Source organism: Pieris napi, chromosome 8, assembly GCF_905475465.1.
Source record: "Pieris napi chromosome 8, ilPieNapi1.2, whole genome shotgun sequence".
In the NCBI taxonomy this organism is placed as follows: domain Eukaryota; kingdom Metazoa; phylum Arthropoda; class Insecta; order Lepidoptera; family Pieridae; genus Pieris; species Pieris napi.
In genome coordinates, this window is record NC_062241.1 from 266,277 (window position 1) to 281,085 (window position 14,809).

The 14,809-nt window shown below is 35.1% G+C and overlaps 1 protein-coding gene across 7 annotated transcripts in view; it reads right to left on the reverse strand.

The window, feature by feature from the left end:
- LOC125051568 (brain tumor protein) overlaps positions 1-14,809 on the reverse strand; it is a 260,881-nt gene that overhangs the window by 31,299 nt on the left and 214,773 nt on the right. The window contains exon 4 of one of the 7 annotated variants that reach the window (XM_047651981.1): positions 3,821-3,859. The exons of 4 other annotated variants lie outside the window; for them this stretch is intronic. Coding sequence is in view for 1 of the 3 variants with exons in the window: in XM_047651979.1 (XP_047507935.1) it covers positions 7,175-7,197 (23 nt within the window). In the remaining 2 variants the exon portion in view is untranslated. Of the gene's footprint in view, positions 1-3,820; positions 3,860-7,174; positions 7,326-14,809 lie in introns of those variants that run through there. 2 more of the 7 variants (XM_047651979.1, XM_047651983.1) reach the window with 2 other exon arrangements.

Consider the following 14,809-nt stretch of genomic DNA (forward strand, 5'->3'; position numbering starts at 1 on the left):
CAAGCTCCATGTGTTTTCGCTACGTATACACGTACAGTAATGCTTTATACATGTTTACTTCAAACATGCTTTGGTCCAAGGTAGGAGTTTCGAATGTCAAGTAAGTTCGAGCAAGCTTTTGCTTATTAAATATAAGCTTCGTTCACTATCCCACTATTCAGTCGATACAGACTAGAGGTAGTTGAAGAGGGCCGGCGAACTACAAGCAACTGAGCCACTTGTTGCTTAAACAGCTATTTTTGAATGAACCCTTTAGACTTGTTCTCTAACCTCTACGAATCCCCGTAGCAAATGTTTAAGTACCTACCTAAAATTCAAAGGTTGGTTTTAATATCTAGTCGGCCACGTGCACCATTTACATAGGCCTAGTATTACGTAGGACCGATAGCTAATCTTAAATTGTTCGCTCAACTAGACAATATAACATTAGACGCATTAGTCACCCTGCCTACAACTTGCCTAACTACTCGTTGCATTGGGTTCTACCGATTAACTGATTAAATCGTAATGAGTAATAACCTACCTCAACATAAGGCGACTTTCCTTTTCGACTTACATTTATATAATTTGAAAATATTATCGCTTCGTTCATGTGAGACGCGCTTTATCGAGTTGATTTCCGGAACGATAGAAACTTTGGTAACATTGAACAAGTTTGTAAGTGGGAAAGTTAGATATGAATTTTATTTCAGGGGACAATATTGGGCGGGACACAAATTTCATTATCTCGAAAACATTGTGCTTAAAAAGAGGGAATAAAAGCAATTCAATAGAGACTCAAAACGTTTATTCTTTATTAAATTTACTTTATACGATGGCAATCAATTAGTTTCTAATTTAAAATGTGTGTCGACGAGTCGTTGCGATTAAAATCTATTTTTTTAAGAAGATAAATAAAGAACGCGTCGTGTTAATACCCAGTGCCTCATTTGATACTCTAAAAAGTTTGCCACTCGTGTCCCTATCGACCCTTACCATTGACCTTCTCCAAGTTCGAACAAGGACTTCGAAACTTGATCGAGACCAAACTCCCGAATGGTCTAACGTTGGAGCTTTTTATTCACGCATTGACGTATATATAATTACGATTATAAAATTATAACAATTGTCGAGTTTCAATAAAATAATAGATACACGAACAACTCCACATTAAACTAAGAAGAGCATTTAAAATGCGTAGTTGAATATCCCATAATACTGATTCTTACGGTGCTAGCTCAATGGTATGAAGCATCAGTTTAAGTCACGGTTCGAGGATCAAACTAAGTCGAGCGTGGGAAAGTAAATTTTCAATTTATCGGTAATTACACTCACAATCCACAATACTATGACGCAACTCTGAGAGATTGATCAAGGACAAGCGTCAACCACCGAGCCACACTGTATAGTTTAACCTACCAAGCTGTCATTACTTTTAAAACAATTATAAAGTAATTAAACTAACGTGTATAACACGTACTTCCTTATCTCTCCGAGATAAAAAATCTATTAACAAATGCAAATTAAAAACAAGTCATCGCGCTAACGTCGGCCCTTTTCTTCACGAGCTGAAAACGTAATTAATGTACTTCGTGAACGCACACGGCTAACCAGTGTATATTGACCTTCCTAAATTCAAATGAACCACATGCGCGCTCATCGTATGGTTAGAATATTCTCAACGAAATAAATAGCGGCATAAGCTTACCTGCAAATCTAATGATATAATACAAACGCAACGTAATGACACAACATTTGTCCTATAGGGAAAGTAGGTTTAACGGTGTGCTAAAAACATTTAGTATCAAGTATCAAGGCGTCTATTTCCCTAGAAACGTAACAGTTTATGCAATTGTATAATTGAATCAAAGTTATTACGTCATCGGTTGCGATAGCAGCGCCACCCTGGGTCAAAGTAAAGTGGTCGCTAGGAGGAAGCGGGCTGCGCTTTACGAGGCATGATTTAAATACCGGCGGCCCTGTGTTATCTGTCATCGGCCGACGTGACTGTACACGCACATTCCCTGCTGTCTAATAGGTATTAACTTAGCTTGCTCGAAAAACGGGTAATTTTGAAGGAATTTTTGTTTTTATTTATCTCCGCCATAGATTTGAGATCTCCGTCGTGCGTTTTATAAAACCAATCTGTAAAATTGTCAATTTATTCAACGAAACGTCAAACTCAAACATAGGCCCACCGAAGTGAATTTATAGACGTCAAAAACATAACCTCAAATCTGATCCTCGAAAAAGGTTTTATCTAAAAATGTCCTCGAGGATTATTGCCGTCCGAGTGTTCGGTAATCCCCCAGGGCCGATGACAATCTCATTTACGATTTGACGCTTTGATTACATCGATCCTATCTAAATTTTGATTCCGCTTAAGCTAATAAGAATCGTAATGAGAGGAGCTTATGTCATCAGAGGAAAATTGAACTGATGTAAGAAATTCCGAACAGAATAAAGTAAATTTGGATTAAAAAACAAAATAATTTTAATAAACTCCGCCGACAAGGATTCATATTAATAGTGGAATAAATAAAAGATTTAATTCACACGACATTTTTCCTCACTAGTGACATCTATGTTTTAGTTCTTATAGTTATGAAAAGAACTTGCACTGTAGCTTAACAGATGGCAGGACTAGTACGATGAGCAAGTAACGATATAACTGGTTCAGATTTGCAACAAAGAATCAGCTGAAATGGTATTTAAAATAACAATTAAACAATTGAAATTAAAGTTTCAATGTATTGTAAACATAAATCGTTTATACAAGTTCGTTAATGTCTAAACAATGTGAAAGTCTTGCCGGGAGGAAGTTGCGATGTATTAAATTTAGCTAAAATGAATAAACTTTGCTCGGCGGTACAACTCGAGTTAGGTTAAAATTGAATTTCGCGAAACAAGATAAGTTGTAATCGGGTAATCGAATGTTTAATGTAAATTATTTGCAAATCAATCGTTGTCTTTGTTCACCTATTAAGCTGTTGAAAATTATGTAAGCAGGTAACGCCTTAATTACGAAAAATCTATTGAACTTCAGGCACATGTTGTCCTGCTATAGTTTAACCAATAAATCACTTTTGGCCAAGGGCAGCCGTTACAGAATTTAAAAATGCCCATCTATTTGTAACGCCTATTAAAATTCATGTTAATTGTTAACGACACTTCGCCCTAAACAAGGAAACTGCTAATAAATAAAGAGCCGGCCTGTCAACATGGGCTTGCCCTTGGCAGAATAATTTAACAGCTTTTTACCACGACATCTTTACGTTTTACACTCGTTATTCGTCACCGGTTACCCGGCCACTGTGCGACACAAGGCCGTTTATTGCTTTATAGACATACCTGTGTCTACAGACTAAGGAAAACGCCAAATTTGTGACCACGTTTAGTTGCAAAGCTTTTAAAATTGCTTAAATTTCGTTTTCTTTCTGTATAATAGCGTATATAATGGTTTCTATACACTTGTTAAATAATATGTGTGTCTAGACTGAGCGCCAAGTGACAAGATGAGTCAAAGACATCGATTAGCATTCGATGGAGGTCTCATAAATTATTCGCGTTTCCTGTACTGATAGTTGGAATCACTTGTTAGTGTGCGTTGGGCCTGAATAGTGCCATTTGCCAAATGTGGCTATGTAACACGTCAAACAATGTACACACGATTATATACTTCCTGCCATTCGAGGCATTTATTACATTACTATCCTCTAGATTTATATGTTAGAGAGATGTGTAGTTAGCAGACTTCGTTAAGCGTAACAAGTAATTTAAGGCGGTGCGACTTGAAATTACGTATTTATGAAAACCAGTCACTCGCATTAAAAATACTTACTCGTAAAACTTGTACAAAGATGAAAAGTGTGATACGTACCTGCAACAAAAACGATAGATTATTTTTTAATGTCATATTAAAATTATATTTTTTTACAGAACAGAAGCGTATCTCACTCAAAACCGGTCTTAGGTGCCGTCTTAAGAACACGTAAGAATGTCAAGTCACCCCTGAGATGCCGTTCCCACGATCAGGTGCAACAAAAGGCTAGTAGATTTGAATAAACGCATAGTGCAACGGTTCTAGCCATTGTATTTTCACAGGGGTAGTTTTATGTCTTACGTATAGAAATAATAGATTTTATCCCGCGGGAATCTAAGCCCCTATGAGAATTAATTGTCAAATGTCTAACGGTTAAATTTTACGAGTTTTCGACCTGTGAAATACTAGAATATATAACGGCTTCATGTCACTAGTTTTTAATATGAAAAATAAGCCTCAACAAATTTTTACATTTAGTAAGTTTCTGCAATTATTTTTTCTTTGAAACCTATAATTATAGTATCAGTGTATAGTTTTTTTAAGAAGAAACAAAAGAACAAGGCGCACAGAACAAATCATCCAGGCTTCAATAAGATGTAAATCGTGTCATTATAACATTACTAGGGAAATTAAGACAATAAATATTAATTATAGGGGAAATTCAATTGAACGTCGTTACATCTCAAATGAATACCTTTATGGAGACGAATTTCCGTTAAATGGATGTAGGCAGTCATTTAGGCGGACGATTTGGTTCAAGTCATAGGCAGAGATCGACCACGTCGTAAAGTTAAGGGAGGGTTTAGAGGTACCTATGATATTAACACTTACATTCAGTAGTTCACATACTAGTTTCATTTGAATTGAATAACGGAACTTTTCTTCTTATTCTGATACAATGTTATACAGATAACTATAGTCGAAATCGAGATAGATATTTCAAATATCATTGCTCATTCGGGCTCAGTAATCGCATCAGCTCTTGACTTATGGGCCTAAGTGGCGAGTGCCTCTCACGCGGAGAAATGAACGTAATTAATTTGATTAATCGCAAGTGCCGTCTTCGGAGCATTCCATGATTCAAGATGAGCATCGGGGACTATTACAGCCGAAATAAGATCCGAATTAAAAAATAATTTGCGAACTCTAACCAAATCCTTCAGCCTGGTTCGCTTTAGATAAAAAGAATATCAAAATTATTAAAACAAGTTCAATACTCATTCATTATTCATTTTCTTCAGAAGTGGTATATATACCACCAATACTTTTTATTAGGTATTTACAGCGAATTAGCACAGGATTCTTAAATCAGAACAATGTTAGAACAACTAGGCCAATCCAAGACTATTTCAATTCGACACTGGATCGAGGAATGGAGTAAGAATTCCTTATTTCAACTCGAACCTTGTACTGATAAATTAAAGTGATTTATTAAAATTTCCATAAATACAAAATAAAGGGAATTGGAAATATTTTTAAGTGAAGCGTAGCACAACAAAGGCGTTTATCGTAAGCCGACTGATAAGATTAGAGTGTGGCGCTGCAACTACCTGTGAGATGGGTTATCTAATCTTGAAGCTCAGGTAAAGGTTTCTGAGAACCACATAATTACAGTCCCTTGTCAAAACATGTGGTTTCTTTGGTTTTTAGCTTTCAATAAAGCAAGATGGCCGAATTGGGAGCCGATGCATCAGGCATAATTGGACAACATTCCTAACATTACTTAAACAACGCTGTTATTACACAAAGAGATTAACATTGTATTAAATTCTGCAACGGAGACGATTCTTCTTCAGTTTTGAATATAAATCTAAGCTTAGAAATAATTACCGACAAGGAATTGAACGTGCATGTATTGTTATAAATGAATAGAAAGAAATGTTATAAACTTATCATATGTTTAATTAAATTTGGAATAAATGGAAATATTATAAATAGAAACATTTAATATATTTTACAAAGATTATTTTCCTCATATACATTACCGAAACTCCGTCCTAAGAAGTATTTCATAATAAATTAAGGAGATCGTTTCGAGGAAAAACTAAAATACACGTTACTCACGACTGACACAAAAGATATCCTACACAATAATTAGATGCCTATAAATACAAACCGGAAACATTCTTCCAAGACAACAAGGCAATATTGATAATATGGAGCTATTCGTAAATAATTATTTTATAGAATTCCAAAAATTTTCAATTGAAAAAAATACAGGATGTCAGCGACATCAAACGATGCATAGTATATTTCTACGTCCGATAAGATCAAGGCAAGTATGATTTATTGAATTATTATTTGCCGGAAATAGAACCTAGGACCTCCATGTACTTATGCGTTGAGCACTCAGCGGAAGTTGTATAATCGTTGTCTCAACGTATTAAACTACAATGACTAGTTTTGAATTATATTAAAACAAAAATATCGATAGAGAACCAAGATCATATCTATTCCCTTGACCACAACGTTAACAGTGCCGACCGACATTTGCCAGTTAAAAAGTTAACCAATGTCAAGTTTCGTTACACCATTTAATAATGCCATTACAATAAAAAGAAATAAATATCGGCAAAGTCATATTATAATTGCCTTGTGAGCCGTCGTTACATGAACCGATTCATAATAACTAACCTTGACCTAAAATAGAACCTTTACTTACGAAAGTGTTTCCTACTTAGCAATTTGACATGACAAACTACATAAGCAGCTAATTTGTTGGTTATCTTTTATTCATTTTGGCAATTAGGAAATAATACACGGTATTCTCACTTCATACGCAGTCGTGGATAAAAATCGTACAAATATCTAAATAAATTCATGAAACTCAACAAAACATACCCAATGCCTAAAAATCCCGGCATAGTTCAAAAGGCACCCACACAAAGGGCGGAGTAATAAAATCGCAACTAAACGTAGGTACCTACAATACGCTCAAATTGAAAGGCAATTTCAGTGAAAGCCTCCTTCAAGTTAAAGGGAAGAATATATAAGGTTTTATGTCGACAAATGTAATTTTTCCACATAGTTTCACTTGAATATATGATTTTCCAAATTGATGGTTGACTCAATGGTTTTTCGTTCGTATTAATTTAAAACCATATTCACATTTTACTGTAAAACTGAATTTAGAAAATATGTCATTAAAATAAATCAATATGTTGAAGGACAATAAGGCACTATTCAACTGATAAAAAGTATTCCAGATAAGCACGATAAAGTGAGAGGGTAGATAAAAATATATAATAGAAATAAATCGCCGATATTCACAACGAGACACACATTGAAACATAAGACCTTAAATATTTAGCCGTGAATTGTTGTAGGAACAACTTCTCGCCTTATAAAAGTTCGTTAAACTTTTTAACTTACCAAAGCAATCCAAATCCGTTCATTAAAAGTTAAATAAATTATTCTCAATGCTAAAAACTATCGTCACTACACTACGAGAAAGACACTTAAACTAATTTGGACAATGACTAGATATGAACTGTGAGCACATCCGTACGCGTCAACAGTCGATTCATAACTGACGGCTGAGTCGACACTCGGCGAGGGTCAAGTTTTTCGGAGAAAAAAAAAAATGAATGCAGGCAAAAGCGCCCATACGGACGAGATGCCTTTAACAAAAAGAACCCTAAATATTACCGGCAGCTAATGTTTCTCAAATTGTTTCTATAGGTAATTATTTTTATTGTCAAATTTATGTTGTGTATGGTTGCACATTTTTAACTAACAGATCAATATGTCGTATGACCATAAATCATAAAACTATACAGCGATGTTGTATTATAAAATATAGTTTGTAATTTTCTAACTTATCAATGTTTTTAAAGTGCGTTACTTCTAAGACATTGACAGTCACATTTCAAGGTAACCGCCGCGTTCATTGTACTCAATATAATGACCCCGCTTTGAATTATTTTTATGAATATTTAAAGAAAAAACTTGATCCTTGAAAAATCAGACAAGATCATGGCATGATGTAATCATTGGTATTGATTGATTTTCGTATCCACAATTAGTTATGGATCATATTTGATGTGAATTAAACCAATCTAGTTTTGATTTTAATCGGTTTTATTTAAATGAGCGCCGTTTCTAAGGTTTATAAATAAATTCAAATGAAAAAGCTTCAATATTAAGACGAAAGAGAATGGTGATCCGGACCTTTAAGAAGATTAACTTTAAAGTGCAAATCTTTTGAAAGAAATTTACAGATTTGATCGCGGATTTCAAAGTTTACTTTTCAAAACGTATTTATTCAAATCTGATATCACTCTGATGAGAATATTTAGTTCTATTAAACCGATACTTAAAGTTATTAAAGACTTAGTTTTTATCAAATAAATTCGTTACTATTAATTGTGATAACATTTTGGTGTTTTTTAAGATAATTAATTATTTGAAACCAAAAATAACAATATATAGACTCAAAAACCGACGACACGTTTGAGAGCCGTTGGGTCGCGCAGCTGCCGTGCACACATGGGACACGGTGTACGCACAGCATATACGTGTGTACGCGTGCAAGGGTGTTTAATGCGTGGGGTGTCCCGTTTAATGATCATTGCTATATTGATTTCACTATTATTACTATGTACTTGTTCATAGAAAAATACATTTGATTTAGTAACTAACGGTCGGGGCGATGTTGATAATATTGTTATGGGCATTTATTATTTACCTATGTTATGAAAGTTTCCGTTGTTTTTGCCAATTCAAAACGAATATATAATCTCTGTTTTATTATTTCGGTGTTCGGTTGAGAGGTTTATGAATAAATAGAAGGATTTGTTGGGTTCTATTTAACGTTTTCACTTCAATTTGTTTTTGTCATGGGGTGGCTAATTATTATTCAACGCCAGATGTTGGCCAAATGCTCGACCTTATTTAACTATTAAGTCTACTTTCATGTAGAGGATAGGATATTCTAGGATTTCTTACATCCGAATTATTTATGTTATTGCTTTAAAAGTGCCAGTGCTAATTCATTACAAACCAAAATACTAAAAAAGCAACTTACTAAAAGGACATGTGTACAGATGAATCAGATCGTATAGAAAAACGCTACCATAAATGTGAAAAACTGTCGGGTTTTTTTAAATAACCCTGTGAATAAACCTAAAAGAAAATAGACCTTTCAAAGCAAAAGCTTTAGAACGATAGAATAATGCACTTTTGTTTATATTTTCCACCAGTTTGATTGATTCTAAAAACTCACACGGGCTCAACGGTAAACAAAACTATGAAACACAAAGACGCACACACTGACAAGTGTCGCGCATGCGCGTTGAGGTAGGCGCAATCACCCATAAAGTGCATAGAAACTGCAGTGGGGACGTCATATTCTCTACGCTGAGCCCTTGTTGCTGTGCACTTACTCAATATCGCGACAAAAAGGACTATGTTTCGAGACTAAGCAAAAACTTTAAGCTTTAAGTAACATATTTAAAGCTGTCTATGTGTGAAAAGATGAATGATGTTTATATTGGTTTTTTAGTTTAATAGTCAGTTGAATATTGCGTTTGATCTTATACCACTGCAAACGGCAGTAAACTGCAGGCACAATTACCTATGGAGGTAATAATATGATATTGTACCAGGGTCAACGTTCGGGTCATCGCCCCCACCATATGACGATTTTTTATGAGTTACAGTGTAAAGAGATGATTCATTCTTTAACGGTGGAGATACAATGCTCATTTTTGAATTATCCTTCATTTGTACGTAATGTTCAGTAAAATATTTAAATGTTACGACCTCGCAATGATTTAAACACATTTAAACCATGTATATATCTTAAACAAAATTCCCTATATTCCTGACGGTATTTATCGTTGGAATTAAACTCCAAAGGGCAAATGCAACCTAGCTCCATCTACTAATTGACTGGTGAATGTGCCGTTCATAACCGAGGTTTTCTATACATGTGAACGGAGAGTTTTTAATGACAATTTTAGCAAATAAAGCAGTCGCAGTCCAAACGGAATTAAAAAAGCATGACCTACACTGCAGCGAAATAAAAATATGCCAAACATTTCGGCTTAATAAATTACATAGGTACTGTCACGGACAGTGTCATTAAAACAGTCTTAGCTTTAGAAGACGCTCATTAAAAACCTTCCTCGTTAGTTTCTCGAGGAAAGTGAAGAAAAATAAACATTTTCGTTGCTGGTGAAAAATCTTTATAAAATGTCGAATTACGTTTGCGACTGTACCTGTTAATTGGGTCTTAGGACGAGAATTTTCTATTTCCATGATATAAATTTTAAATTTAATAATATTTCAATTTTATACTGAGAGCCAAAAACGCCACCTTTAAAATTGGACCGATGCCTTCTGCAAGAGATAAAAGTTAATAAATAAGAACAAAACACCAAAACTGATTTAAAACTTATGAGAACCTTTCGGCTCAAGATGAAACGACATCGCGCGCATCGTTTAGTCTTTTTAGTTTGAGTAAATCGATTTTGAAAGTATCAACGCATAAATGAATGTGGGACAGAATGAAGCTTTTACAACATCTGTGGTTACGATAGCTTCCTTTAAGTACGTGAAAAAAAAAACAATAGTGTTGTACATAATATCGATACAAAACCTGTACAAAGGCTTTAAATGTCATCTCCATGTAAATAACAATGCTATATCTTATTGTTTGCACAATGGGTAAGGAGCGTTCGGAGTCACTGCAAGTGGCCATTTAGCATATTAACAATACAATGTCATATGTTATTAATAATGTTTAACGGAGTTCAAGTATAAAACTCAATGTTTTCAATTCATATCTCAAGAGCAATGACAGATAAGGAACTAATTCGCGGTTCACTGTTTCTTTGTTTTTATTTGAGACTTTACCTAGTTTACGGTTATCTTATCTCAATGTTGAATATAGTTCAATGCGTGGGATATAAATAAAAAAAGATTTAATAATGCGGAAACTTCCGTTCATATTACCTACAGATTATTAATAATAATATTTATTTGTCTAGATTATGTGAGTAAGAGATGTAGTTTTTCCATCAATGAGAGTATAATTTAATTAAGTGATCGATACGATCGCACATCTCTGTTTTACATAAGCAACAGTCCTTCCGTTTAGTGTTGCGTTTCGTGACGATATCGATGTCGGCTATTCGATATTATTTCATCATATAGATAGCTAGGACGAGGATACTGTTTTGCTCTAGATACGAGGAAGCCTTGTGTACATCCTTTCCATCCCATTCAGTACTTAGCATATTGTTTGCGTAGTCTCAATGAAATGAAAGCACATGCCACATTTCTGCGTTCACTAATAATTTTCTTCAGTTAGAAACAAGTTCCTTTTCCATCAGTTATATGATCCTTCGTCACGTTTGAATAAAGTTAAGGTGTGTTTAGGAACGCATCCTGCTGATAACCGACAAGGCGTGTTTCAACTTTTATTTTCAATAAGTTAATGTGCGTGTATCACTTTTTTGGGTTAAATCAATTGTTTCATCGTTACAAAGGAAATTAAATTATCCGATATATAGAACAAAGAGACAGACAGAAGTAATATATGACATACGAAAAATGGCTTATTTATTTCAAGTGTTCAAACAGAAAACATTAATGTTTCGTACCGCTAAGTAAATATAATAAATAATACATGAAAATTAAGTATAGTGGAAGGCGAACCGGTAGGAATCCGGATGCTAATAGGAATGGGTTATAAAACTATGCAGTGCTCACTAAGCAAAGCACGTCGCGTCATAACAAACTCGACGCGGGTGTGGGGTTTGGGGGGAGGACGCAGCGGTTGCCATGGTAACCGCCGTGTTTACCTCGCCGTATCGATCGGTTCCTGTTTACATGCCGGGGATTCGGATCCCGGCTTGTGCTTTATGTAACTAGCACGCTCTTCTGTTTTAATGTCTTTGTTTTTAGATTGAATCGCCTTATTGCACGATACAAATAAACGATTACGGATTTGTTCGAATTAAGTCTAATGATGCATAAAACAACGCGATGCGAGAACTGCTATTTGGATTTCGATAACAAAAACATTTCTACGAAATTAACAATCAAAAATAAACGAATTTTTACACAGCTAATCAAAACGGCCCAGCGTTTTATATTTCCACGAAAACCGACAAAATAACCGATTTGTAAGTAAATTGCTGTTTCGATTTCTGGTAAAGCTTAATATAATTGTCAATTTCCAATATACACTTGTTGTATTAATAAATTTAGTAGGTACAATGTAGAGGAAAGCTTTACGCAAACAGATCATCATCAACTGAGAAGTGAGTTATCACTATAAATCCTGTAAGCCTTTGATGAAAATCATCAGGAATTTGACTAATGAATTCGGGCAAGAGCCAGCGCGTGATAACAAACAAAGGTGGATATAACGATTGTTGCGTTTGTTTACGCGAGTCGGTTTTCCGTGCTCTGTACAATTTCAATTCGCAATTAATTTCAATAAACTACTTTCATCTCAATGCGTCTCTTAAATCATAGAAACATACTCAAACATTTCTGGTACTGGCTTGGTTTATCGGTTCCGGTGAGGCAGACCACTAAGGTGAGCTATAAACCTATAATTAGAGTCACCGGTGACCAGTTAACACTACTTAATTTTTTATAGTTTTTTTATTTTCTAAAGTTTACCATATCATAAATAGTACTAAATCTACGGCATTATTACAAACAATTGAAGTAAACGTAAATGTTAAAAAAAATATTAAAAAATACAAAAAAAATATATACAAGATAAAATAGGCAAGCAGAAAAAAATTATGAGCAAAACAGCGAATTAGGTTCGAGATAAGCATTGCTCCAAAACCGATCAGCCCACTAAGGAATAAGTACTGTAAGTTTTTAACCTCGTGGTAGACTAGACTAGATAAGGTAGAACTGGTGGTGCACTTAAGCCATACGCAAAATCGCGGCCATAAACGGTAATTTGTGACCCGGAAAGAACAGTAAAAGTATCATTAATATAAGCGATATTTCAGCCATCCTTCATTGTTACTGCGAACAAAAGACACCATGGGCTGTAATTCCACGAGCAACGATTTGAAAGGATGATAAAATGGTCAAGTTTCAATTTAATCCCATAAATTTCCATTATGGATTCATTGCAGGAAACGTTTAATTATTTAATTAAATATTTGGTGCATGGGCCGGTTTTAGTTCGAGTCAACTGCATTATCCCTTAATTAAACTGTATCCAAGTTTGTATTGATGAATTATTATCCACTATTCATCACTAATTACAACTGTAATTACTATTGATACAAAGGCTTGTAATCTAAATTTAGTTACACGAAATTAAAATGGGAAACGCACAAATTCAATCAAATTATATTATTTTACATCAATTCGATTCAATTTACATTTGATAAATATGCCATTTTATTCACCGACTATATTAATCAATCTAAACATAATTAAAAGGCAATGTACAAAACATACAACGTACAACAATTAATTATTTTCAACATTATTTATCTTTAAGATTAAATACTGCTACTTGTTTACCGGATATAAACAGTATTCAACTGTTTGTGTGGGCGAACGAATTGTCCTTTCAGAAACGAATCTCTTAAGGAAGTTCCTCCGAGGGATGAACTACCTCACACTGATAACGAAGGTTGAGCCTATCACCCACCGGCTGACCTATTTCCCACAAACATGTTTCATACACCCACGTCACTGCCATAATGAAATTGTCACTAGTAAATGTTATTACTGCTGGGCACTAGATTGAAATGTGAAAAGCTGCCTATACACGCACCTTCGTCCCACGGGCACCGGATTAATTCACATATCGAAGCGTTTTTCATTAACCAATGAAAAACGCTTCGAAAAATACTAACAACAAGTTTTTGTCTAATAACCCCCTTTTGTGTAGCATATATATGATGTACGGGTGGTGGCACCCGTACATCATATATATGCTACACAAAAGAACGCCCTCAAAGCGCCTCTTGTATAAACCGCCTAATTTGTATTACGGTGAGTTTGACGCATCCCGAGGGAAGTCATCTTGAATAATTTACCCAAGTCGAAGGTGAATGGATGAAATCCAAATTCCAAGGTTAAACTATTAAGTTAGAGACGGGTAAACTGAATATGGGTCTTCATCAAGAAAATTTGCATTTTCACTTTGCCTCTATGTATTTTCACCTTCTATCCCTAGATAATAAATAGTACAACTGTGCATCTAGTACAAGCCAATTAAATGCCAAAGCCTATCAAAAGCTCAGCTCATTAAAACTTGTGTCATTAGTAACAACTCTATAAACGAAACACGAATGTCAATGTCAAAAGTTTTCATACGGTCTTTGACGTAAGGGCGCGCAACTTATCGAGACTCTAACGACTTTAGTGATGACGTCTCCGCACTGTGTCGCAGCTAATTTGTTGAAACGGAAATAGATTAACTGCCTAGCTACGTGACATGTGGCCGACGCGTTGAAGGCTGTGACATTTACACAATTATTACCAAACCCCGAAGGCTAATTGGATAATGGAAGCTTCGGAGCTTTAGTCGCCTTTCGTGCAGGTCGTGTTTCTTGTTAGTCTAATAAGAAAGGCGCAATGGTTCTTTGTAATATAATGTAAACAATGCGCAGATACGATGAGAACATGGATAAACTGATTTGTAGCACAGAAGGCAAAAGATCATGTACACCAACCAGATGGACCGATCAAGTGAAAGACTCATTGTCCTCAAAACTGTACGCTGTCATAAGAGAGGCGCTGGACCGAAACCGCTGGAAACAGAGAGTCCGCTCCAGATGTTTCCTGACTAGCTGGCTTAGACATGAGCTACCGACTGAAGAGACAGAATGTATATGAAACTACATAGAGTAATATAATATTAGCCGTAACAAAGAAATAAAGTGGGTCGGCCGTCTGAACAATTCGTGTTACATAACATAATTATTTTACGTCATCTCGTCAACTAGCTGGCTTAGTTATTAAACGTATTAACTGAACCCTAATACGAGACGTCGAAACTTTACTGCGACC